The following is a 27,734-nucleotide window of genomic DNA, read 5'->3' as shown; positions in this document are numbered from 1 at the left end:
ACAGCAAGTCACATCAGCATTTAAAAATCTCGTTGATCAATAGGGCTCAACAACAAACGTAACTGAAAGCTCGATGGCCATTGTTACTGTATTGAAAAAACACATAGGGGCCTACACGAGCACATTCTTTTCCTCATTTCTTCTCTTCTATCTTTCTTTTAGGGAAAGTTTTTGTCAAATTTAGTCGACGATTAAATGGAACACTCTAAAAACACAAATGTTGAATTAGCATTTAAAAGGGCCGAGGAGTAACAACATTTTCAAAGTGTTGGTTTTCCTGCTAGATTCAACATTTAAAATGTTATTTTAAAAGTTGGATGCAGAACTTCAAAAATGCTGTCACTCCTGGGCCCTTTTAAATGTTGATTCAACATTTGCGTTTTTAGAGTGAAGCAGTCACTCGTGAGCGAAGCGGAAAGGATGCGATGCAATGCACGTGTCAATCTGTCCTCTGTGGAGGAGTAACGTTACTTTCTATTTACCTTTCAATTGGCGTTTCCATGGTAACAGTCATTCACACCTCGGTCTTCTAGTGGACCGTAAAATGCAGTGGAATATTAAGCAATCAAAATTGATATGCCCTTCTTTTCATATGTATTGATTACTTTCTTCTCGAATGAAGGGCCGCCTGTTCAGTGGTGCGCGATTTTGGGTTAAAATGATCGAGAAAAAGCAATGGATGAGAAGGAGTATGATGATTCAAAAAAATCTAACTTGATGTTTATCCGGGGCTGTTCCGTACTTGTCTCCGTAAAACAAAAAGTGGTGTCATTTTGCAACTCTCCTGACTCGTCTGTTATGGGCCAGCTTTGATATAACTATATCAAACATGGATGTATGTTTCCTCGGAAAACCTCTTAAGCATCCTTTTCATTTACATTAATACCTTCCCAGGGCATTTTAGTATAGATTGAGTCCTTTTTTTTTTCTTGCGTTCGTTGCAAAGCGATTTTTGTTGTTGTTGTTGTTGTTGTTGCTGTTTCAGGGAACAAACAAGCTTCTGACTGACATGCATAAATACCAAACCAGTTCATTGAATGTTCATCTGTATACTTTGCATTCTGTTTGCATCCTTTCTTCGCGCTCGTGTCAGGTACGGCAAGGTGACATAGACGGCCGGTCAACTGTGAAAATCTCCGATGTGAGGCTTGTGTGGAAAAAAGACAAATAAAAACAACAGCAATGATAATAATAATAGTAATAATAATAATGATAATAATAATAATAATAATAATAATAATAATAATAATAATAATAATAATAATAATAATAATAATAATAATAATAATAGTAATAATAACGATAATAATAATAATAATAATAATAATAATAATAATAATAATAATAATAATGATAATAATAATAATGATGATGATGATGATGATGATAATAATAATGATAATAATAATAATAATAATAATAATAACAGCAACAGCAATTACAAAGCAGGGCGCCGAATAATTGTGGATCGAAGCCCATCGTCTGCAAATATTTCACACACAATAGATGTAGGTCACTTGCATGGTGAATGGATGTAAGTCACTGTCTTGTGCGAGAAACTCTGCAAGAAACCCCACTCTGCGCACATCTCTGCTGCAGTTTGCAAATAGATTCAGGAAAAGCATATTTACGCACTCCTCGTTACTTCTGAAACTACGGAAAGTATTTGAAGACGTTTATATACATTTTCACTATTTGGGAACCAATGAACGTGTCTTCTTTAAAAGGGCTGTTGCTCTGAAAGGATTGTCGGCTGCAAAATAATAAACACCACGTGATCAATGTTGGCATCCACGTGATAAGAAGATGACCATGATTGAAATTAGTATACGCAGTATAGTGACATGGCTGACGTCATCTTAATCTTAACTTGTAAATATTTCCATAAAGTCGCTTGATTACCCTAATTATCGAATCCGGAACTGAGATATTGAGAAACTGAAAGTAAAAACAGCAAGGAAATACATTAATCTTAACTAAAACACTCAACGTCATTACTACTGTCTGGTTAAAGATAATAACACCCAATGCTTCTACTTGCTCGTAATATATCAAAATGATGATTACAGTGAATTACCCATGTGTGGAACTCAACTTGCTGTGGATGATTACCTACGTCTACCTCCTTAAACTAGAAGTTCGACAATATTTCCACAGTGACATTATACTGAGAAATACGACGAGCAAATATTTTAGTAAGTCTTTCATAGATAAAGACCACTTTGATTGACGCTGTCAACTCCTTCATTGAACTTTGTTGAAGAAATTCTGATGAAGTGTGAAATTAATCTATACAATGGGCAACACAAAAGCACTCGGGACATTCACCAAACCTTAATGCATCTGGTCAATGCAATATTCTCTGTCTTCTGTGTGCAGGACAGGTTTGCTCGCTGTTGACCTAAGTGAACATTCAACGAATTTGTATATTGTCAGAATGAAACAGCAATTCATTTGAATACAGGAAACAACTGCTTAAAGGGACTGTACAGTACTGGTTGAGATGGGGATTCATGTTTTGAACATTCCTAAGTGAGATAATGAAAAGCCTCTTATGAAATATGAAAGAGCATGTAATTTTAAGAAGGATTCAACGTTTATTTGATGACGGTTTTCAAATGGCCGAGATATCCAAAAAGAGCTAATAATAAAAGGCGACACGCCACAACTTTATTAGGATCTCTTTGTTTCACCTTGTTTTTGGATATCTCAGCCATTTCAAAACCGATTTTCATCGAATAAACTTTTGATACCCCTTAGAACTGCATGCTCTTTGACATCTCATAGAGTGGTTTCTGAATATCTCGCAAAACGTTAAAAGCTAAATCCTCACCTCGACCAGAACTGTACACACCCTTTAAAGTCTTACGTTCTTTGATAGTGTGTTATTACATTTTTTTCCTTTCTTTGAGGGGGTGGGGCTGACATAGATGATCCAGACGATTGCACTTAGTGGCGGTATATGCTAACATAGCGCGTCGATGAAGACAAACAAATGAGATTTAACAAGTACATTTATGGTTCAAAAAAGGTCAAGTTCAGCTTTCGAAGATGAATTGATTCAGTGCTTGACGTGTAGTGTACTTCCAGTAGCCAGACACGTGAGGGTCCGCTATTCGTAGTCACTGTCACCAGGCGACTCTTCAGGACCCGTGGTCCCTGATCTCACAGACTGATAATCTCGTCTCGGAGTACACTGCCTGTAGTTGAGTTGATGCCGATATTTCAGAATGATTGGTTGTGGCAAGGAGGTGGAAGAGAGAGGTCTCACTTCCACCTCCCTGGTTGTGGTAATACTTTAATGGCGGGGAAGGGGGGGGGGGAGGGGCATTCAGATTGAGGACTATAGGGAGGTATTTATGGACTTTGATCGCATACTAGTAACAATTAATGTTCTGTCTCCAATTTTGTATGCCTTAATGCACTCCAACATTATACCCTGCGAGACGGTCGGGAATTGTGTCGAGAAATGAAGAAAACATCACATTCTGCTATTATAAGCTTGAAGGGACAAATAAATGATAGATGGATGGGTAAATACATAAGAGTTAAAGAGACGATCGGATGAATCGATTGACCAGTGCAGGGTACTTCAGCTTGCGGTTTATTTGTGTGTGTGTGTGTGTGTGTGGGTGTATGTGCGAGAGAAGAAGTTGTTTTGAAGCCGTCGATATTCTTATCCATACAATCTGTTATCATTGAGTGACATCTATTGTACACTCTAACATAATGAACCAGGGACTTCAGTTTGACAATGGTGAAATTTGGTTGGATTTTCCTATATAGATGCTGCCTTCTGGAATAATCAAGCTCAAGCAACCTTGAGGGATGCCCTCCGTCTCCATGCCAACGAGGGTGTGGCGAAGAATGTGGTCTTCTTCCTGGGCGACGGGATGGACGTCACTACCACAACAGCCGCCCGCATCTACAAAGGTCAGCAGGAGGGGAACCCCGGAGAGGAGACGATCCTCTCCTGGGATCAGTTCCCTTACGTTGCTTTGTCAAAGGTAAGACTGGTATCACAGTCATCTTCCCGTTATCCGGGATGAAGTCTTTCTGCATCTGCGATTAAAAGTCCGTATACACCTTTCTTTCGTCCTTAAAAGGGAGAGCAGGTCATTCAACCTTTGACTTGCGGGGCTCTCCATTTTTCGGATGATGTTCGTTATTCCGAAGATTCGTTATTCCGAAACACATACATTCTCCATACACGTTCGTTATGACGAAAAAAGAAAAAGGGTTCGTTATTTCGAAGGTTCGTCAATCCGAAAATGAAATAAGGTTTGTTATTCCCAAGGTTTGCTAATCCGAAAATGACAACAAGGTGCATTATCCTTCGGTCCTTCGGAATTACGAACCTCATTTCATTTCCGGATAAATGAACATTCGGATTGACAAACCTTCGGAATAACGAATGCTGCAGTGTAATTTACGATTAGAACCCCCGTTTCTTCTTTTAAGCTTTCCTTTATGATGAGATCTATTCATGCAGCATTCATTGTTTTCTCCTTAGCATCTCCTCTTCTACCATTTACTCCACTATGATAATCACAATGAACAACAACAACAACAACATCATCATCATCATCACCACCACCACCATCATCATCTACATCCGGGCATTCTATTTACACTGTTCTAGTTACCCTATGCACACAGTCCGATCCTAAGTCGACCACAAGACAGAAGCACGTCTACATTTCATAAATCTATTGACTGGTCATTTTCCTATATCTCCCTTTCTTCAGTATAGTTTCTATAAGTTATGTACATTTTCGTTTTCATTTCTCCTCCATCCATTTCCAAACAAGTTCAACTCATCATTTTTCACCAGCCCGCATTGTCTTCGACCTATATATCACGATAATATAAACACTATATAGTGATAGAACTCGGCCACAGCGGAATCGCTTTGTGAATAGCAAGCACTATCATATCCAATAGCCTATACATCAAAAACGTGTCGGCAACAGCATATTGTATAACATCATAGTGTTATGAGAGATGAATGGCACTTCCTGGCAACCCTTTAGCAATGTCGAGCCATTTATTTTGCCGGGCCAACTTTATACGAATAGATTATTAACCCTTTATGTGCCTGTGAGACAAATGTACACAAAATCAATTTCACAAACAAACCTATGGACAGGTAATGAATGTGACCTATACAGAGGGTTAAATATCGATGTAATAGATGCACCATACGGGCATCATCAGGTCATAAAATTGGCGCAACGGCTAATAACACTGCGAAAAATTGCAGTTTCCACCACAACCACTTGAGTTCTCTATAGTTTATGATATTGTTTTGAACGTTTGCTGCCATATTATGATTCTGTAATGATTATAATATAGCTACACCTACTATCGTTGAACCATTCATGCAAAAAGTAATCGAAGTAAAAGTGCGGTGTGGCTGCAATAGTGTCCCTATCTGCATTTAATGCAGAGATAATGCAACGTGCTCATGGTTTCAATCATAAATAATCTCTTGTTTTCAAAACAATGATACATGAACGAGGACCGAACTATATGCACGAGTCTAATTTCATTAACCCCTATAAGGATAACAATTCCTGCTTGAAGAAGATCTTCTTGTAGCAGCAGTCAATCAAAAAGAAAGATTCTTGTCATTACCATGACACTTGCCATTGAAGCAAGGATTGCTATATAAACAGGATTCAATGAAATGGAGCCTTCGTTATAGGTCTTTCTCAAACAGGATTCAATGAAATGGACCCTTATAGGTCTTTCTCAAACAGGATGGACTTCCATCACGAAGGCAATTTAATGACCTATTTATGTGGGTACCCGTACTCCATGTTCCCTGTTTGTATTTTTCTCTTCCAAGAGAGATGTTCAACTCGTGATTTCAAAGAACCCGATTTTAGCAGTGCTTATACATTACATTCGGAACTTTATTCATTTTACATAAGTTTCAACTTCTTTTCCATCACTGAAGGTAACCTAGACAAGATCCGCTAATGACACAGTATAATTTCTGCCTGCGGAAGTGTAGTAGCGCAATTTTACGGAGTGGCTGCATAATATAGACCATGGTTTTTATAACGTACTTCCTCTTGTTTTATAGTAATTAATGTTATGTTTTAATGTTATATAGAAGTGTGTCTTTATATTTATTGTTCCCGAAAACTACTTTCACAGTACAGGAAATGATTCAACCCGCATGAAGTAAAATGATTTAAGAGTTCTTGTCATTTTGCATATTAGTGTTCATTACAGACCAAGGTTAAGAATTGCAGTATAAAGGTCGTTAATAAACCGGGATCTGGTATCTTGCTGGAAGTTTAGCAGTGAATTTCACGGAGCGGTTGTAGTACACTGTAATAGATTCTTTGTTTTTAAGCAATCGATATCACCGAGGTACGTTTCGCTTTATTAATGCTGGAGGAAAAACGTACTTGTAACAGGAATTACTAGCCACATTAATCCGGAACAATACGCGCTGTTTACGGGCAATACAGTATGATATAACCGGCATGAATTACTGACCTACGTATCATTTTACTCAGCCTTTTTCTTTCTTATCATGTGATAAAATTGCAAGAGAACTGTAGCAGGAAGTTCCCAATAGATTCCACATTTCATATTACTTTTTTACGAGAAGAAATATGCTGATGCATGTAAATACACTCCATTACAATTTTCATTAAAATCTCAATTCTTAACTTTATTTGAATGATATTTTGAGGTTCTTGTTGTAGTGTGTTTACTTTTATTTGTCTTTCTGCATCACAATCCAGATATCATGGAGAACAAACATTTGTTTATCGTACTGCCTCCACCTTATGGAATAATTACCAAAGAATTACCAATGTAATAGATTCAAGTCTGCTTTGAAAACGCATTTTTGTACAATGTATACAAACGTCGGTAGCATTGTTAAGTATGCTATTGTATTATTTCTATATTTGACCGCATAAAGACATAATGATGCACCATGTGTTATGCGCTATATAAGCACTGTTAACTATTTTTTATAATCATAATTATAATAATAATTATTATTATTGTTATTATTATTATCATTATCATCATCATTATCATCATATTACTACTACTTACTATTACATTTTAGTAGTTTATAGTAGTGGAAGAAGTAGAAGTAGTAGAAAAAATATTAATTAAATGTTGCATGGGATTTGATTACAGCCAAACCTGTCTATTGCGGCCACCTAAGGGAAACAACAATTTAGTGGCCGCTATAGACAGGTGGTCGCTATAGACAGGTTGATGGCCATTTTGAATTTCAATACTTGCATTTAATAATAGCAGAAAATACCGCATGTTATTCTAAAAAAAAAAAAAAACCCAACAACAATCAGCCATAAGTTTGTTTGTGCAGCAGTGCTATTATGGGGATTTTTGTTGTACAATTCACTTCATACCATGTTTGTTTGTTTGTATGTTTTTTTCTTTGCCTGCTTCTGTTCTTTTAATGTTAAAAATAATATTTCGGGCCTGAGGAAGTTCTCTGGTTCATACCGGTTTCCATGCTTGGGGTTCTCGAGTGATGAGTTCGATGGAGATTGATAATGTGTGAAGCTTACGTAAACAACAAACAATACCCAGACAAGTGCCATATTATTGTCCTTATTCAAAGGGAGTTAGACACTAATTAGTCGGCATTTTGGTGAAATTCTAAGATGTTATTAGGGGTTGTCTTTGCCTTTGTAGCCAGTGGCATATCTAGGAGGGGGGGGGGGGGGCAAGGGGGGCACGTGCCCCGGGCGCCACTCCGTGGGGGCGCAAAAAAAACGAAAAAAAAAAACGAAGAAGAAGAAAAAAAAGAAAAAAAAAAACGAAGAAGAAGAAAAAAAGAAAAGAAGAAGAAAAAGAAGAAGAAAAAGAAAGAAAAAAAAACTCGCCCGGAAGGGGGAGGGAGAATGGGGGGTGGGGGAGGGGGGGGGCAGAAAACCAAATCAAACAAGATAAAAACAAAACATGATGATGACGCGGACAAAATGATAGTGTTCACACAAAAATTCCATGTTCTGTGAGCTGAAATACAACAATTTTCGGCTCGCTCGCTGCGCTCGCTCGCCAAAATTTATATAAAAAAGAAGGTAAGAACAAAACGTGATGATGACAAAATGACAGTGTCTATTGTGTTCACACATATCATTTTATATTTAGCAGGCAAAATGTTTCACGGAACAGCGGCTGCAATTTCATTCGTTCTGCAATTATTTCATTCGTTCTGAAGCGATCGCCAATTGGATCAAAAGAGGGCGTCAACGGTTTCGAACATGGGGGGGGGGGGGCGCAAAAAAACAACAACAAATCAAACAAGAAAAGAACAAAACGCAATGATGACGCGGAAATATACAAATTTCGGCTCACTCGCTCGTACTAATTTTTTCAAGTCCTCGGTTTGTTGGTATAAATCGTTATCAATAAGGCCGTCACTATATCTTGATTAGAATTGTAAGATTTAATAAGCAAAAAAATGACAAGAGGTTCATGATTTGTAAGCTGAAATACGAAAATTTTCGGCTCGCTCGCTGCGCTCGCTCGCCAAAATTTGTATAAAAAAAGAGAGGAAGATAAGAACAAAACGTGACGATGACGCGGACAAAATGACAATGTCTATTGTGTTCACTCATGTCATTTTATATTTAGCAGGAAAAATGTTACACGGAGCAGCGACTGCAATATCATTCGTTCTGAAGCGATCGCCGATTGGATCAAAAGAGGACGCCAACGGTTTCGAACATACGGGGAGGGGGGCGCAAAAAAAATATCAAAAAAGATAAGAAAAAAACGTAATGATGACGCAGAAATATACACATTTCGGCTCACTCGCTCGTACTAATTTAGAGTATTTTTTTCAAGTCCTCAGTTTGTTGGTATAAATTGTTAGGTCGTCACTATAATTGTAAGATTCAATAAGCAAAAAATGACAAGAATTCCATGTTTTGTAAGCTGAAATACAAAAATTTTCGGCTCGCTCGCTGCGCTCGCTCGCCAAAATTTATATTAAAAAAGATATGAGAACAATACGTGATGATGACGAGGACATTTACAAATTTCAGCTCACTCGCTCGCACTAATTTAGAGTATTTTTTAAAGTCCTCAGTTTTTTGGTATAAATCGATATCTATAAGGCTGTCACTATATCTTGATTAGAATTGTAAGATTTGGTAAGCAAAAAATGACAAGAATTCCATGTTTTGTAAGCTGAAATACAAAAATTTTCGGCTCGCTCGCTGCGCTCGCTCGCCAAAATCTATCACAATTCATTACATTTAAATCGCCCTCAAAAGATCCCTTTTAAGTGCTTGAAAAAGCATCATGTGGACTTTGTTTAAAGTCCCTACCGGGATGGGGTTGGGGTTGAACACTTTTTCAGAAATTAGGGGCGCAATTTTCGTGCTTGCCCCGGGCGCCGTTTTCCCTAGATACGCCACTGTTTGTAGCATCTATTCAGGGCGGCATTACTGAAGCCTACCTCTAATCTAGTGAAGTTAGTGGTAAGACGGGTTTTTGTGGCAAAGAGCTGCATCAATTTTGTCAATCTTGTCTGCGTAATTGTGACTGAGTTAAGACTCGGTAGAAATCACGCAATGAATGTAAAAGACATCGTACACATGGCTGAGGGTTCAGCTAAATATTGTCGCTACACGCAGGTAGATATTCACCAAGGGATACAAAATGAGTGGCCGCTGGCCGCGTTAGGCAGGTGACCGCTATATAAAGGGTCCATAATACAGCAATTTCGTTCGGGGGATTTTTCAGTGGCCGCTATAAGCAGGTGGCCGCTATAGAGAAGTGGCCGCTAAGACAGGTTTGACTGTATCATCATGTCGATGTCGTAAGGATAGGCCTATCAAAGGCATTGTCATCTACATGAGGAGAAAACCGCTCATAAACAACGATGCTTTCTCCAGCTGAAAACCCGTCACAGTGTCATAATCACAAATGTGAAACATGCACTGTATAGCCAGGACGTTTTCATTATTACATCTCAGCACAAAATCGCAACAATGAAATGACCTTGGTTCCTGTCCTCCACGCACAACGGCGTAGCCAGGATTTCATCTTAGGGGGGGCGGTTAGTCTGCGAGGGAGCGAAGCGACCGAGCCCGAGCGAGCGGAGCGAGCGAGGGGGGCAGGGTGTGGGAGGGGGGTGTCCCCCTCTTACGGTAAGAACTTTTTTGCATTTGGATGTTGTAAATGGTGCAATTTGATGCATGTTTTTGCGCGTTTTGTCGACGTGAAACAGTCCCACTTGTTTATGGTAGCAGTTTATTTTGATGTAGATTATTATTGAACAATTTGCCTATAAAAGGGTATAATTTAGATACTGAATATCATGAACGCGACTGAACCCGAGCGAGCGGAGCGAGCGAGGGGGGAGGGGAGGGTGTGGGAGGGGGGTGTCCCCCCCTCCCACGATAAGAACTTTTTGCATTTTGATGTTGCAAATGGTGCAATTTGATGCATGTTTTTGCGCGTTTTATCGACGTGAAACAGTCCCACTTGTTTAAGATAGCAGTATATTTTAGTGTAGATTATTATTGAACAATTTGCCTATAAAATGGTATAATTCAAATATTCTTTTCACTGAATATCATGAACGCGACTGAACCCGAGCGAGCGGAGCGAGCGAGGGGGTAGGGGAGGGTGTGGGAGGGGGGTTTCCCCCCTCCCACGGTGAGAACTTTTTACATTTTGATTTTGCAAATGGTGCAATTTGATGCATGTATTTGCGTGTTTTAACGACGTGAAACAGTCCCACTTGTTTAAGATTGCAGTATATTTTAGAGTAGATTATCATTGAACAATTTGCCTTTAAAATGGTATAATTCCAATACACTTCTTGTATTAATTCTTTTCACTGAATATCATGAACGCGACTGAACCCGAGCGAGCGGAGCGAGCGAGGGGGTAGGGGAGGGTGTGGGAGGGGGGTTTCCCCCCTCCCACGGTGAGAACTTTTTACATTTTGATTTTGCAAATGGTGCAATTTGATGCATGTATTTGCGTGTTTTAACGACGTGAAACAGTCCCACTTGTTTAAGATTGCAGTATATTTTAGAGTAGATTATCATTGAACAATTTGCCTATAAAATGGTATAATTCCAATACACTTCTTGTATTATTCTTTTCACTGAATATCATGAACGCGACTGAACCCGAGCGAGCGGAGCGAGCGAGGGGGTAGGGGAGGGTGTGGGAGGGGGGTTTTCCCCCTCCCACGGTGAGAACTTTTTACATTTTGATTTTGCAAATGGTGCAATTTGATGCATGTTTTAACGACGTGAAACAGTCCCACTTGTTTAAGATTGCAGTATATTTTATATCATGAACGCGATTGAACCCGAGCGAGCGGAGCGAGCGAGGGGGGAGGGGAGGGTGTGGGAGGGGGGTGTCCCCCCTCCCACGATAAGAACTTTTTGCATTTTGATGTTGCAAATGGTGCAATTTGATGCACGTTTTTGCGCGTTTTATTGACGTGAAACAGTCCCTCTTGTTTAAGGTAGCAGTATATTTTAGTGTAGATTATTATTGAACAATTTGCCTATAAAATGGTATAATTCAAATACACTTCTTGTATTAATTCTTTTCACTGAATATCATGAACGCGATTGAACCCGAGCGAGCGGAGCGAGCGGAGCGAGTGAGGGGGTAGGGGAGGGTGAGAACTTTTTACATTTTGATTTTGCAAATGGTGCAATTTGATGCATGTATTTGCGTGTTTTAACGACGTGAAATAGTCCCACTTGTTTAAGATTGCAGTATATTTTGATGTAGATTATTATTGAACAATTTGCCTATAAAATGGTATAATTCCAATACACTTCTTGTATTAATTCTTTTCACTGAATATCATGAACGCGACTGAACCCGAGCGAGCGGAGCGAGCGAGGGGGTAGGGGAGGGTGTGGGAGGGGGGTTTCCCCCCTCCCACGGTGAGAAGTTTTTACATTTTGGTTTTGCAAATGGTGCAATTTGATGCATGTTTTTGCGTGTAACGACGTGAAACAGTCCCACTTGTTTTAGATTGCAGTATATTTTAGTGTAGATTATTATTGAACAATTTGCCTATAAAATGGTATAATTCCAATACACTCATACAATTCTTGTATTAATTCTTTTCACTGAATATCATGAACGCGACTGAACCCGAGCGAGCGGAGCCAACGAGGGGGGAGGGGAGGGTGTGGGAGGGGGGTGTCCCCCCTCCCACGGTAAGAACTTTTTGCATTTTGATTTTGCAAATGGTGCAATTTGATGCATGTTTTTGCGCGTTTTATCGACGTGAAACAGTCCCACTTGTTTAGGTAGCAGTATATTTTAGTGTAGATTATTATTGAACAATTTGCCTATAAAATGGTATAATTTAGATACACTTCTTGTATTAATTCTTTTCACTGTATATCACGAACTCGACTGAACCCGAGCGAGCTGAGCGAGCGAGGGGGTAGGGGAGGGTGTGGGAGGGGGTGTCCCCCCTCCTACGGTGAGAACTTTTTACATTTTGATGTTGCAAATGGTGCAATTTGATGCATGTTTTTGCGCGTTTTATCGACGTGAAACAGTCCCACTTGTTTAGGTAGCAGTATATTTTAGTGTAGATTATTATTGAACAATTTGCCTATAAAATGGTATAATTTAGATACACTTCTTGTATTAATTCTTTTCACTGAATATCACGAACTCGACTGAACCCGAGCGAGCTGAGCGAGCGAGGGGGTAGGGGAGGGTGTGGGAGGGGGTGTCCCCCCTCCTACGGTGAGAACTTTTTACATTTTGATGTTGCAAATGGTGCAATTTGATGCATGTTTTTGCGTGTTTTAACGAGTTGAAACAGTCCCACTTGTTTAAGGTTGCCGTATATTTTATTGTAGATTATTATTGAACAATTTGCCTATAAAACAGTATAATTCAAACACACTAGTCTTCTTGTATTAATTCTTACACTGAATATCATGAACGCTGTCTGTTCAGCAATCAAACAGAAAAAGCATGCACACGAGGGTGTAGATAGGGGCATATCCCCTCCCACACGAAGGTGATTTTGCGTTTTCAGACCTGAAATTCAGCGATCTGGTGCAAATTTTTGGTGCAACACTTTTTCATCGAAGTGTTAAAATCACGGAATTTAGCTCTTATTCCGAATGTGCACCATCTGTGCGTATGTATAAAGTCTAGTGAGGTAGAACTTAGGGGAAGGGGGATTCCCCCTCCCGCTCGCGGAGCTTTTGCGTTTTTAGAATTGAAATAAAGCGATCTTGGTATAGCCACAGTCTACTTCTTTGCATGGCGGGGGGGGGGGGGGGGGAAACAGGAAGAAGGCGTTGGCGAGTGTTATCTCCACTCTTCCCTTCCGATGGAGCTTGTATCTTTTTAAGGCTGAAATTGAGATATCTCGTATACGCATAATAAGCATATTTGATGGAATCAACATTTGGGTAATCAAAAAAAAAAAAGAAATGATGGGGGGCTGAGGGAGGAAAGGGTCGATTAAAAGGGGAAATTCCCCTTATACATGAGGGAACCTTCAGTTTTCGGAATATTAGTGAAAAGTCTTGTGCACTCAGAATTATTCAGAATTTTTTTAATCTAAAAAGTGTACTTAGCTATGGAAAGCGGCAAAGAGGGGGAGGGTTTGGGAGGGGGTATCCCCCTCCCAAGCACGAGAGATTTTGCATATTTTGAATTGAAATTCAACGATCTGGTGCACACTTTGAGTGAAATATTCAAAAAAATATATCTTATTTGATGAAAGGTTGCAAAGGAGACCCGCTTCATGTGCATGCATACAGTATACACGCATTTTTTTTTTCCGCCTCCCAACTCCTCGGTCCAAATCTTAGGGGGGGGGCGACCGCCCCCATCGCCCCCCCTGGCTACGCCAGTGTCCACGCAGACATACAATACTGACCAACAAGTGCCGGACTCGGCCGGAACAGCAACGGCCTTCTTCTGCGGCGTGAAGGCCAAAGCCGGGACCTTGGGCTTGGATGACAGGGCCGAGAGGTCTAGCTGTTCTTCTACTGTAGGGGCGTCCGTAGACTCGCTCCTCGTACAAGCAAACCAAGCCGGTAGGTGTAAAGTTTGAACCAATTTGTGGATATAAGAACTGTTTGTAAATGATCGCTATGATAATAATGATCGAAAATGATGATCCTAAATGATGAGGATGATAATAACGATAATGATGATAATGATAATAATGATACTTATGACATAATTCGTTTATAGCTTACATCCAAGAAAGGATATCGAAGTGCAGGTAATGGACGGGACAGACAGAGTAATGTTAAAAAATATGCTGTCATTACATCATTTAAAGAGGATTTAAAAACATTGGAACCACGGAGTAATCTCTCCCCCTCGCCCATCACCTATACACCATTAAGACAAACACCATTTTGGCATATAGGCTTCATCCTTTGCACCAAATTAAAGGTAATTAGCAGAAAATAATGCATAAAAGAAAAAAAAAAGAAAAAAAAAAGAAAAAAAAAAGATGTGTAGGGCTAATTTTCCGTGTAATGGAATGGTGAATTGTCCCAATCACGTGATTAACATTGTGTGTCGGTGTGCTGGATGTTCGGATGTATGACAATTATTATTTTGTGTGTGTGCGTATGTGTGTGGGCGGGAAACTGCCGACCAACTTTATTTTCTGCCCTATATAGGGGTCCCATACCCTGTTTTCTGTCCACCGTTTTGTTTCTCCAAGTGCATGACAAAATATGTCATGTTCTGCAGTGTAGGCCTGCTAACACGTGAGAAGTATTGCTTAATAGACTGCGATGTTGACATCACTAATTGGCATGGGGTCATATAATTTTCCCCTTAACAATTCAGCTCACCGTGTTTCTTCATTGCGCTCCAGACGACTTGTGCGCTCAGTGCTCAGCGAATGGGATAGTATAGAGCCATTTTAGAAAAGTTCTCTCTGAGTTCCTCTTATTCCCCGGAATTTCCGAAGGATTACGAGACTCATAATCCTACTGCTTATATAGCAATAACACTAAAAGCAATAATAGTTGTCATTATCATAGGATGTTTCTAAAGGGATGTTTTGTAGTTGGTATTACCATTATCGACAAAAAAAAAAAAATGACTTTCGGTTTATCGTGTGATACAAACAAATGGGAGAGTTTGGGGGGGGGGGAATGGTATCTCTAGCTCCACTTTTATTTTATTTTTTATTTGGTGTACTTTTGGTTGAGAAGGGAACAGAAGAATTCCATTACATTCCCTCAATGCTTTATTAACTGATTTCTATTTTATTACTCGAAATTCAATAAAGTTACCATACGCATGAATTGGCGTCTCATCTAACACACAGGATACCGTAACGGACAAAAGGAATATCATTTCAAAAGCTGTGTAATTATATCATCTCAGGGGCCTACAGTCCTATTAACGGGAAGGCCTACGTTTTGTAAATGTACGTCACGTAAGAACCGTTAACGGGTAATTTTCACCGTGTGAAAGATTAAGAGACACAAATGACCTTTAATAATGTCATGTGATAACACTGCTTGATTCAGTGTTTTTAGAATCAACGGTTACCCCCCCCCCCCCCCGACACACACACCCCACATTCAGAGTTGGATGCAGGAAGAGTTCTGTGATTATATAGGCAAAAGTACTGAACCCCTGATTTGTTTCCTGTGGTTTATCTTAATTATTTAACGAGCGAGAAAATGATTAAAGACATAAATGAACAGAACGATGAAGCTTCTTCAGCAATCTGGGTCTCTTCTCAAATGGCTAACACGTGGAAGCGGAGGTTGTTTTACCGCCCATTGTCTTTGCTTTGTGGTCACAACATTCAACGATTTGCTAACATTATTTTTCTTCCGGGCAGGCAAAGCCACTGGAGTGATTAGCACCGCTCGCGTGACGCACGCAACGCCCGGCGCACTGTATGCTCACTCACCGGAGAGGAACTGGGAAACTGACGTCGACATTCCCGCTGAAGAAGCGGAGGACGGATGCATTGACATCGCTCGGCAGCTGGTAGAAGAAAATAACTTTATCAATGTAAGCAATGTCTCGCGTTACACATAATGACGATACGAAACAACAACAACAACAACAACAACAACAACAACAACAACAACAACAACAACAACTATAGATTCTTGCACAATATTGGCATCATTAGAGAAAGGGCTATTTAAATATTGTTACCTCCGCAAAAGAGGATTATGTTTTGTCATTGTGGTTTGGTTAGGATTGTTTGTTTGCAAAATAACTCGAAAAGTTGTAAACGGATTGGAATGAAACTTACAGCAGGAAAAGTTGATAATGACACACAAGGAATTGATGATCAAATTTTGGTTGTGATCCCGGATTTGTTTAATAAATTTATGAAGATTTTTTCCCCCCTATATTTTGGCAAATAGGGTCAAGGAAGAATTCAAGCTGTGCGTGTTTGAGGTTTGCATACGCGCACCATCGGAGAAATGCATATATGCATGCTTTGCTCGAGGCGCCACGCAGCATGCAAGAAGCTAATGAGGTAAACACATGTGTGTTTGGGTGAAAATGAACTGCTTGGCGGAGATCTACACTCTCCGAATTCCTTTCTAGTTCTTAATGTTGTCACAATTGTTATGTATGATTATGCACTTGTGGCTGGCCGGCTTGCCATAGTGTGGCTGCTATGACGACGGCTCCGAATAAAATACCTAATGATGGCTACTAACGGGACATGTCCGTGTCCATCGTCGTTTGTCACATAGTAAGAACACAACAAAACTGGCGACAAGGATGGGATATTTGTGACATTCGACTCTCTAAATTGTAGGGGTGCAGCTAACACCAATTTATATCATCAAATACCGATTTGGTCTATCATGAGTTGGTCTAATTCCATTTCGTCTAATAATCAAATGGTCTAAAATAAAACCAAATTTGTCCAATATAAATTTGGTGTACACATCATTAATTTTGGTCCATTGCCCAGTTGGTCTAGCCTCTGTCTATCATCATTTAGTCTACACCCATTTAGTCTAATAACCATTGATCTTACTATTGTGATTTGGTCTAATAGCCAGCCTCCTGGTCTAATCAGGTACCATTTGGTCCAATCATCGTTTCGTCTATATGACCAACTGGACTATTTTTTCTATTTATTTATTTATTTATTATTATTATTTTTTTTTTTTTGGGGGGGGGCCTTTTTGTTGATGTGTACACCAAATTTGTATTGGACAAATTTGGTTTTATTTTAGACCAGTTGATGATTAGACGAAATGGAATAAGACCAACTCATAATAGACCAAAAATAGACCAAACGGCTATTATTAGACGAATTGACTGTAGACCAAATAGTAATTACATATTTGTAAACCAAATAAGAATTAGACCAAACAGTAATTGGACGAAAATGATGACTAGACCAACTGGTTATTAGACCAAATGATATTAAACAGTCTATTAGATCAACTGGCTGTAGACCAAGTGGTAATAGAGTGTAAACCGATCCGGACGATAGCCTCTTTGAAATGGTTGTTTGAAGGTTAAATATAAATTCAAAATTCGTCTTTTAATATTACATGAGAAAAAGTGCCAACGCACCCTTTCGGCAAAACGGGGGGGGGGGGGGGGGGGCTTTGGACGAAGGGTGGGGTTCCAGTCAACGCGACGCGACCCAACGCTCCCAACGCACCCTTTCGGCAAAACCGGGGGGGGGGGGGGGGGCTTTGGACGAAGGGTGGTGTTCCCATTAACGCGACGCGCCACCACCCAACACACCCTTTCGGCACAAGCCGTTGAGTTTTGTCGTTTATGTACATGTATTATCAGCAACAAAACAGATTACATGTTTTGTATACAAGCAAAATAAGTAACAACGGAATTACGAATGTTTTGAACAAGTATTCTGTGTCAGTTGAATGGACCATACATGTATGAAATCCATTGCTGGAGATATTGAACTGGTTACATATCGCATATCCACCCACCCCAAAGTTTGATACAGTAGAAGTTATTCCGAATTTAAACTGAGCATTGAGCTTATAATGTGACACTCTTCATAAGAAAACGAATAATGCTATTTGCTGGTTGCTTTATACTGATATATACAGTTTTGTGATACATACTGTGGAAAAATAACTCAGACAACACGTGGAAGATTAAAGGAGACCTCCGGATGATTTTCAAATTTTTACATTTGAACATATATAAATTAGTTATACTGGGTACAGAGTTTGAGGATTTATAATGATTGGGATGAAAAATAAGAATGTTTTCGAAGTTTATAACAAATTGCAATGAACAAGGATGATGACACGGCAGCCTCACCATAAGAATGCATGAGATGTGGCTCAAGGAAGCAGCACAAAAGAAGAAGGCATGCATAGATTACACACAGGTGAGGTTGCAAGCATGCGGTATTGTAATGGAATGACACTGCTACATTTCTGAGATATGTGAGGCCCCTATGTCATCATCTTTGTTCAGTGTAATTTGTTTAAGGTTTTTGAAAGTACTGTTTCTCTGCTCAAGAACCACAATAAATTCTACAAATCTATACATGAAGCTGTTGATTTATGTAGTACATGATGTGAAATTATGAAAATCGTCCGGAATGCCCCTTTAAGTTCATGTACTTCATTTTGTATATTACAAAATATATGATGTGAAATTTATGTATCCAAATGCTGGAAAACAGTTTGTTTCGGTTAGTTGTGAACAGTAGCCAAAAACAGAATTTCGTTATTATGCAAAGGATACTTTTGCACTTTTCGTTCAACAAAACAGAAAAGGAACAATGTTGCTTCAGTTCAAAGTGACATTTGATTATGATCACACAGTTGTGGGCTATATTTTGTAAGGAAGAGACAATCATTTTCGTGATGTCATGTTCTAATAACATGGTACTGCGGATGTACACAACATTGTATTATGGAAACCCACACACCGGATGTCAAATTACATTTTTGGATTGGCAGGGGGAGAGTTGTTATGTATGATTAATATGCACTTGTGGTTTGCCATGGTGTGGTTGCTATGGTGACGACGGCTCCGAATTAGTTATGGCTACTAACGGGACGTGTCCGTGTCCATTGTCGTTTGTCACATAGTAAGAACACAACAACAATAAAATGATGTTCATAGCGATAACATTGCATTTGGAGAGTACATGGCTTCATCATCCCATGGAAGATGCAACCATATCATTGTATAAATAATCACAACAATCTTTTGATGAAGAAAAAACTTTTTTGATTTTTAAACTGAAACAGGATAAGAGAAAAGTCTAACGGGACTGATATTCAGTTGTGGCATTTTATCATGATATATAGAGGAATCGATTAGGGAACTTTCTTTACTGTATAACAAAGTGACTGATATAACTGATAGTGTTAAATAGTAATTGATAGTATTAGATTAAAGTTGTTAATCATTTGCACATACAATGTCAATCGGTAAACGTTGGAAGAGATTAAATCTGTTGGAAACTATAAAAGCGTAATTACACACTTCATGTACGTGTATATATAGAGTAAGATGGCACAACGCAATGGCAAAAGTTTTACAAAATTGAACATAGAGTTAGAAAGTTTAGAGTTTTTAGTGTCATGTAGGCTACTTTCATAAACATATTGAACGGTGATATTATCGCAGCCAAATAATACGAAAATGAGTGATATAGGTTGTTGCCACACGATACCAAGGATATGACAAAAAAAAAACCTTTATGGGGAGATCATTGGAGATCTGTGACACAATGACGTATTAACAGTCTAATTTGCATACTCTGATTCGTAAATACACTTGAAATTCATTTTGACATTCCGTCATTTTCCTTTTTCCATTTTAATAAAAATTTGTAGCATTCAGTTGATTCTACTTTAAAGGGATAGCGTAGTACTGGCGGAGATGTGGATTAGGCTTTTAACTTTTTGCGAGATACTTATGAAATAATACAGAACATACCGCTCTATTCAAAGAGGAATCCAAAGTTTATTAGATGAAAATCGATTTTGAAATTGCTGAGACATCCAAAAACAAAGAAACACAAAGCAATCCTAAGAAGAGGCTTGTCCCACCTTTTAGTAGGATTGCTCTGTTTTGGATAATCTCAGCCATTCCAAACTAATTTTCGTCAAATAATGTTGAATCCCTTTTGGAATTACATGCTCTTTCATATTTAATGAGAGGTTTCTCATTATCCCGCTAAAAAAATGTAAGAAACCTAAAATCAAGTCTCGACCAAAACTATACGATCCCTTCTTTTGTCTCCCTTTCCTAGGTGATACTCGGTGGTGGGCGTCGTAACTTCCTGCCGAACACAACGCTCGATCCAGAGTACGGTCACTTGAATCAAACGGGCCGACGTGAGGATAATCGTGATCTCATCGAACGCTGGCTGGCTGACAAGGGGGTGTCGGCGCGTTATGTGTGGAACCTGACAGCATTTAATGAGGTGGACATCTCTACACCATACTTACTTGGTGAGATTTAACATCGGAAAAGAACACAGACTCTCGAATTTTGTTGTTCCTGTGTACTTTTTCACCACCCTCAGTTTCAGATTAAACTTCAATTGGATGTTTAATGAAGGAAAGACTGGTATTAATCAGTATAGAGTTAAAGGGAAGATAAACCCCAAGAGCAATGTGGATTGAGTGAAAGCAGCAACATTAGTAGAACACATCAGTGAAAGTTTGAAGAAAATCGGACAATCGATGCAAAAGTTATGAATTTTTAAAGTTTTGGTGTTGGAACCGCTGGATGAGGAGACTACTAGAGGTTATGACGTATGAGTGGACAACAATACCAAGAAAATATAAAGAAAATTCTACAAAAATCCATTTTTCATGAAAATTACAAATTCCATCAACTTCATATTGACATATGTTAAGGGAAGCAATTATTCCCCCTGCTTTCTGAAAGAGGTTGGTCCATTGCTCTTTCATGATTCTAGAAAAGTGAATTTTTGTTGAATTTCCTTTATATTTTCTTTGTATTGTTGTCCACTCATACGTCATATCCTCTAGTAGTCTCCTCATCCAGCGGTTCCAACACCAAAACTTTAAAAATTCATAACTTTTGCATCGATTGTCCGATTTTCCTCAAACTTTCACTGATGTGTTCTACTAATGTTGCTGCTTTCACTCAATCCACATTGCTCTTGGGGTTTATCTTCCCTTTAAGCAACCCTCACACTGCATCCAATATACTTCCAGATCCTCTATTTTAAGTTTCCTCTCTTTTTTTTTTAAGGTGCAGATGGCACATGCATTTAAAGCAAGCAAATTAGTCAGCCTAACTATTGACGGCTACCTGTTCAGTACGTGTGTGTACGAGGACATTCAACATAACTATCACATTCACACTGTACAGCGGAAAAGCTTTACCCCAATGGTTTCAAGGGCAATAAATATCACCAGGTCGGTTGGCGTGCAGCATTGGAATGTTTGTCAAGAGATTTCACCATTCCCCTTTGTGTGCTTTTCCCCTTAGTCGTTCGGACTGCTAGGAGCCTTGATATCACCGACAGCTCTTGTTTCGTAGACCATTACCGCTCGGCATTGAAATTCAAAACCGGCTTTCAAATGCAAAAGCTATTGGCTCTTCTCAAAGCCAACATTTACCAACTTGCCCACATCTTCCATAAGCTTTTTTTTTTTCTTTTTTAATTAAATAATTGTGCGATTGAGCTTGGCCGAGATTTCTATAGGGTAGGCCTATATGTGAAAAGGATAAACGTAAGAGGGAAGGGAATTGTATCTACGAAATTTATAAGGATTCGTTATATTGCTTAACTTCTCACAAACAGTGACACAACTTCTTACAAATAGTAACATACTATAACGTAACCTACTAACCTTTTTACCACTTTAGCCTTTATGTTTGGAGCAACTCCGCGTACTGTGGTTATTCTTGCCATTTTAGGAGAACAACCATTAATTAAAAAAAAAGAAAGAAAGCGTGTGTGGCATTGAATGATACCAATTAGCCACACTTCGAAGCTGTTTGAAACAAAAAAATAATCTTTATACCACAAATCATATCTGACATGCACAATCAATTTATGTATGTCGTCCCGGCTTTTTGATTATCCTCCTCTTCCATCTGCCATGACTGTTTTCCCTTCTTTGTCTGCTTAATGGTAATGATCACGGGGAACTGATCCACTCTGGGCTCTTCCCTCTCGTCGGCGAACTAAAATTCCTCTTCCACGATGTTTAACCTCCCAACGATTAGGTCTCTTCGAGCCAAGTCATATGCAGTATGAAACCCAGCGACTGAACGACACCGCTGGGGAGCCCTCTATAGCTGAAATGACTGAAAAGGCGATCACAATGCTGCAACAAGACAGCGACGGATTCTTCTTGATGGTTGAGAGTAAGTTTTGTGCTAACATGATTCACTTGAGGTCTGAATTTAAGTTATTCACAGCTTTCTTTGCAAAGTAACAATCACGATATGATAAAAAATGCTTCACTTTGGTCTGTGTATACGTACAGTCATATAAACAAACTTGCGATTACTGTGACTCAAGAAAGGAAAAGAACCGACAAAAACGAAGATTGATGATGTTACTCCGCTGTAACGAACAGGAGTCAGTTTATGAGCCACATAAACGGTCAATCAAAAATAATGGTCAATCTCTGATAAAGTCTCATCAGATCATATCCCTCCCCCACCCCCCCCAAAAAAAACACATGTATTCACTTTGGTTTATTGTTGTTTCTGTGTACGCAGTCACTGATGGGGCCAGCTTATTTCCTCCCCCCCCCCCCCCCCCATAATGGACTCTTTCCCAGAGCATCTGTACTGCCTTTATTTGCCAAGAAAACAATTATACTGGCAGTCAATTTGTAGTTCAATATGTTAAAAATTTACGGGAAATCGGAGTAGTGGGAAATCAAGTGGGAGGAGAACTGAACTGCTTTGGGTTTTACGTAAGAGTGTACCCTGCTCCAACAATCGTGCTTCGCGTTACAAACGGGCAAAGTCGTTGTCGATTGGCATAGGATAGAATAGAAAAATTAGGACGAGGTATATAGAGTCCAACTTGTCTACAGCGACCATCCAAGGGGGATTAAAAGAGTGACCGCTATAGACAGATTATCTGACATGTGTGTGTGTGTGTGTATGTGCGTGTGTGTGTGTGTGTGTGTGTGTGTGTGAGTTGCATACATGTACATGCATTAAGATTCTGTATGTGTAGACCTACACGTATGCGGGTGTTTCATGCACTAAACAATGCCGATAGTGATCGAGTTGTTGCTCAGAAGCTTTTCGGGAGTTCATTATTATGCCTGAATGTCGGGTGAATGCAGCGATATCTCTAGCGATCACTGAAATGTTACCCATGAATGACCGTGGCACGGCTGCAAAGCAAAAAACAAAAACAAAAAACCAAAACAAACAAACAAACAAACACGCAACAATAACGGCAACAACAGACATGCTGAATTACCGACTCGACTTCTTCTCCGTTGGGGGCGTAGGGCTTTTAAAATCTACCGCCATGACCGCGGGATACAAAAGTGGTGGCCGCGCTGGCCTGGTTACATGACTTTTCCCTCTGGGGATTTCCAATATGTATCATTGCAGGTGGGCGAATCGACCACGCCCATCATGAAGGAGTCGCCAAAGGAGCCATGGTCGACACCGTCGCATTCCACGAGGCCGTGGCAAAGGCCCTGGAGCTGACGAGTCAAGAAGACACCCTAGTCATCGTGACGGCTGACCACGGACACGTCATGACAATAGGGGGATACCCTAGCCGCGGAAACCCCATTTTAGGTATACCAAATTTTCTAGTCTCAGAAGCTTTTCGTGAGTTCATTATTATGCCTGAATGTCGGGTGAATGCAGCGATATCTCTGGCGATCAGAGATATCGCCATATTCATATTTCATATTTCTGTGATTTGAAGACGTGTATTACGTTGTGTAGTGTTTCATAGGGGAGATTTTAAAAATAACTTTCATTTGAACCTTAGCTGTTCTTTAATACTTCTTGTTTCTTTTACGGCTTTTCAAAAGCCTCGCAATTTCTAGATTCATGACTGATTCTCAAATTGGCAATTCATTTTAGAAGACATTTGTATGTATCTTTCGGCACAAAATGTCTCTGATTTGGTGCATGTTTCATGAATCTAACCAGTTACACGAACTGAAATCTTTGTGACAATGTGCAGTGAAATCAATAGCTGCCATTTTAATGACGCATCATGAGCAAGACTTTTCCAGGATTCATAAATTGGTTAATTTGTTGGTAAAGAGTAGAAAACAAGCCATCCTCCTTCATTTCATTTTCGAAATAATGATTAAAAATCACAGTTTTGTTTCAAGAGCTGATAACGCCATCATGATGATCTTGTCTGTATGAATACCAATGAGGTTATTCCGTCATTCCAAGTCCAATGTCATTCACAAGTGAATCGTGCTGAAGTCACTGTTATCAATGAAAGCTGTTGTATGCAAGCTATATGAAGAAAGTAGATAATAATTACTCAACTTTGTTCACTTCAGGTTACGATGACAACAACAATGGATCCGACAGCCTTCCGTACTTGACTTTGTCGTATGCCAACGGACCGGGCGGTATCATCCTCGCAGAGAGCTACAATAAGACTGGTCTGAGACCAAATCATTTGGAATCCGACTATGGTGAGAATAGAAAGTGGATCTGAATCCCTTGGTTATCTGTACTTGTGTAAAGATGTCCAAACTTCTTTGTGTGGTCCCTACATGGAATTCAAAGTTCGCTTTAGTTAATGTCATTGTGCATCACCTACTCGTCATAAACAACAGCGAGAGTATCGCCAAATAGCAAACGATGTTCTGAGTTACGTTTTAGATGAGAGAAGATATTCTGATATCCGTTATTTCAATAACACTAAATTTCGGAGTTCGTGCCAGCCAGAGAAAGCTCAAATGTGATTACGTAACTCAGAAGAATATGGACGTAGCGTCTGGACGAGTGCACGTCACAAGTTCGACACCATACAGCCAATTAGCTCGACACTAGGCAAATAAGGCCCCTGAGTCCGACAGTAGGCAAACAAGGCCCACTAGTTCGACACTGAGAAAAAAGGCCAATGAGACCGACGATCAAACCCCGTGACATAACGTCAGTCTCGTCGGCCTTTCTTGCTATAGTGTCGAACTCGTTCATGGGCCTTTTACCTAATGTCGGATTCATGGGCCTCTTTTGCCCAGTGTCGGACTCGTGGACCTTGTTTGTCTCCTGTCGGACTCATAGTCCTTATTTGCCTAGTGTCGAGCTTATGGGCTGAATGTCTCGTGGGCTGTATGACTCATGGACTTTTTTTTCCAATGTCGAACTCGTGGGTTGTATGACTTGTGGGTGTCGTCTCTTTGGATGACCCCGTCTGAACAGGCTTACAAATATTTGGGAAATGTTTCTTGACACGGTTAATCCTGTTCACCTTATTGTTTGGCACTGTAAAGGATTATTCACAATGGATTCCTAATTGACAATTCTATGAAACAATGATTCTCCCTTTCTGTACGATTTCGTTAATGATGTGGAGAGTTAAAATGAAGGATTAGAAGAAAACAGAAGCAAAGTAGGCGAAGAAAAGCAGAATCTTGCAGAGAAAGGGGAGGTGGCAAAACGGATGATAATGATGATCTGACATCTGAGAATGGAGTGGGGATTGTAATCGATCCTTACAATAAACTCTTCCTGAGCTCATACTATAAGCGTATACTATTCCGTCGACAGAGGCTGATGGGTTCAAACAGGATGCCACCATACCAGCCGACTACGAGACACACGGCGGAACTGACGTCGCCATCTACGCGAAGGGACCGTGGGCGCACCTTTTCCACGGAGTGCACGAGCAGAACTACATTCCGCACGTGGTGCGCTACGCTGCATGCTACGACAACAGCCTCGACAACGTTTGCAACAGTCCAATAGCAACGCCAGATCCCTGCGTCGGTAACGATTCGTCGCGTGTGCAGAAATCGGCATTGGCAGTTCTTTGCCACGTGGCGGCGCTATTACTCCTTCTCGCTACAGTATAGTCGTAAATCATGATTAAGAGGTGGATGACCAACAAATGAAGAGTTTAATCGCAAAACGAGTTAACTTCCTTCTTATTGATTTTAGATACTTGCTATTAAATCTGCTAAAAAAAAAAAAGAAGAAAAAGTGGTAAGAAAATATGGATATTTTTCAATCATAACTTTAAGAATATTCCTTGCTATATAAAAGGTGAATGGTATGAGTGGTATCACTGGGAAGATTTTATTCTGCTCCATCTGATGATGGACTTATTCTAAAATGTTTAAAATGGTACTTAATTCGTTTTGCGAACAAACTCTTCAAGTGGTGTTGATAACTTTATTCAACTGCTGCGTATTCGTCATTAAGAGCAAGTAATCAAAGAGATTTTAAAATGAATACCGATAGCTGAAATGCATACGCACTAAAAATAAATATTGGATACAGAGAACAGTTTGTTTTTCCCCAAAAACTACTACATTGTATTAGCTTCTTTTTTTTTCTGAGGCTGAATAAAGTTTTTAAATGTGAATAGGTATAATCACCACACGGAAATACTGTTGACGAGGCTGTCTTGTGGTTAAGAATTCAAAATTCTGTTACATTGAACATTATCTACATGAGTTATAACGTGCATTTTTACGATCTTTTCTCAGAATATGATTGGTTGATGTTATTCTTAAACTGCTACGGCTGTTGCATTTCGACAAGTATCAAAACCCTTGGTTATCCTAACACTTTCTCTACATGATGGATCGTCAAATTTTAAGATGTACAGTGGTGCGTTAAAATATCATTGCAATGACAAGAGTACTCATTTATGATCCTTTTTGCTGCATAACATTTTTTTTTTTTCGGTAGATTGGCAATAGCCCATCCGTGAAATCTTTTGCCTTTTTGATAGAACATTATAGAATCGTCGGTCGTATAATGAGTTGTTAATTCATTGAAGTACGTTTTTTAAAGCCAAAAACTACTGTATATCCCGCCAATCTTAGTACTATTAGTATACAAAATGCGAGGTCTTGTGTATTTGTGTGTTTGTATGTGTGTTCGTGTCAGATGTGGGATTGCATAGGGTGTTGATTATTTTCATATGTTTATCGTGTGTAAAGCTATTAATGATGGATGCAATTATGTAAATTTGTCATCATTGAGATATCTACAGGAGCGGTGAAAATAGTACCTGTATAAAGGATATTTCACCACTGTTGCTATACCGCGGCAGAGTAGGACATAGTGTTAGAGATTTCATTTAAACCACTTTAATATTTGTAAAATATTGTGATTTGTTAAGCTTGTGTTTACTTGGAAAATTGTCTGAAAGTGAAAATGATAATAATAATAATAATAATAATAATAATAATAATAATAATAATAATAATAATAATAATAACACTAATACTACTACTACTACTACTACTAATAATAATAATAATAATAACAACAACAACAACAATAACAACAAAAAAACCCAGCCACTTCTAAACTGATATATTTAGTACATTTATTCGACCACAGATGTGAACAGAAGAGCCGAAAACAATTGTTATTCTTGAAAAGATTGTGGAATAAAATCGTCTGTTTCTTTCACTCTCAGCAGCCAATTATCATGAAGTGAAAATATTTGTCAAGTTGAATCTTGCTTCCACGCGCTCAGAATAATGCGTTCCGTATTGGCCCCATTGCATCTCAGTCGAGATTTTCAGAGTATTCTCCTGGCACAACAAGATGGA

General features: G+C 39.3%; 1 protein-coding gene across 1 annotated transcript in view; it reads left to right on the top strand.

Annotated features, from left to right (window-relative positions):
• LOC140238582 (alkaline phosphatase-like) overlaps window positions 1–26,055 on the top strand; it is a 32,606-nt gene extending 6,551 nt beyond the window's left edge. Inside the window, exons 2-9 of the mRNA XM_072318482.1 lie at window positions 3,787–4,007; window positions 13,898–14,072; window positions 15,857–16,032; window positions 20,255–20,456; window positions 22,213–22,353; window positions 23,572–23,763; window positions 24,495–24,632; window positions 25,714–26,055. Coding sequence (XP_072174583.1) covers window positions 3,787–4,007; window positions 13,898–14,072; window positions 15,857–16,032; window positions 20,255–20,456; window positions 22,213–22,353; window positions 23,572–23,763; window positions 24,495–24,632; window positions 25,714–26,018 — 1,550 coding nt within the window. The 3' untranslated portion in view covers window positions 26,019–26,055. The remainder of the gene's footprint in view (window positions 1–3,786; window positions 4,008–13,897; window positions 14,073–15,856; window positions 16,033–20,254; window positions 20,457–22,212; window positions 22,354–23,571; window positions 23,764–24,494; window positions 24,633–25,713) is intronic.
• The last annotated feature ends 1,679 nt before the right edge of the window (window positions 26,056–27,734 follow it).

This window comes from Diadema setosum, chromosome 15, assembly GCF_964275005.1.
Source record: "Diadema setosum chromosome 15, eeDiaSeto1, whole genome shotgun sequence".
Classification (NCBI taxonomy): domain Eukaryota; kingdom Metazoa; phylum Echinodermata; class Echinoidea; order Diadematoida; family Diadematidae; genus Diadema; species Diadema setosum.
The sequence above is the reverse complement of the archived record's forward strand: the minus strand, read 5'-3'. Positions and strand labels throughout refer to the sequence as shown.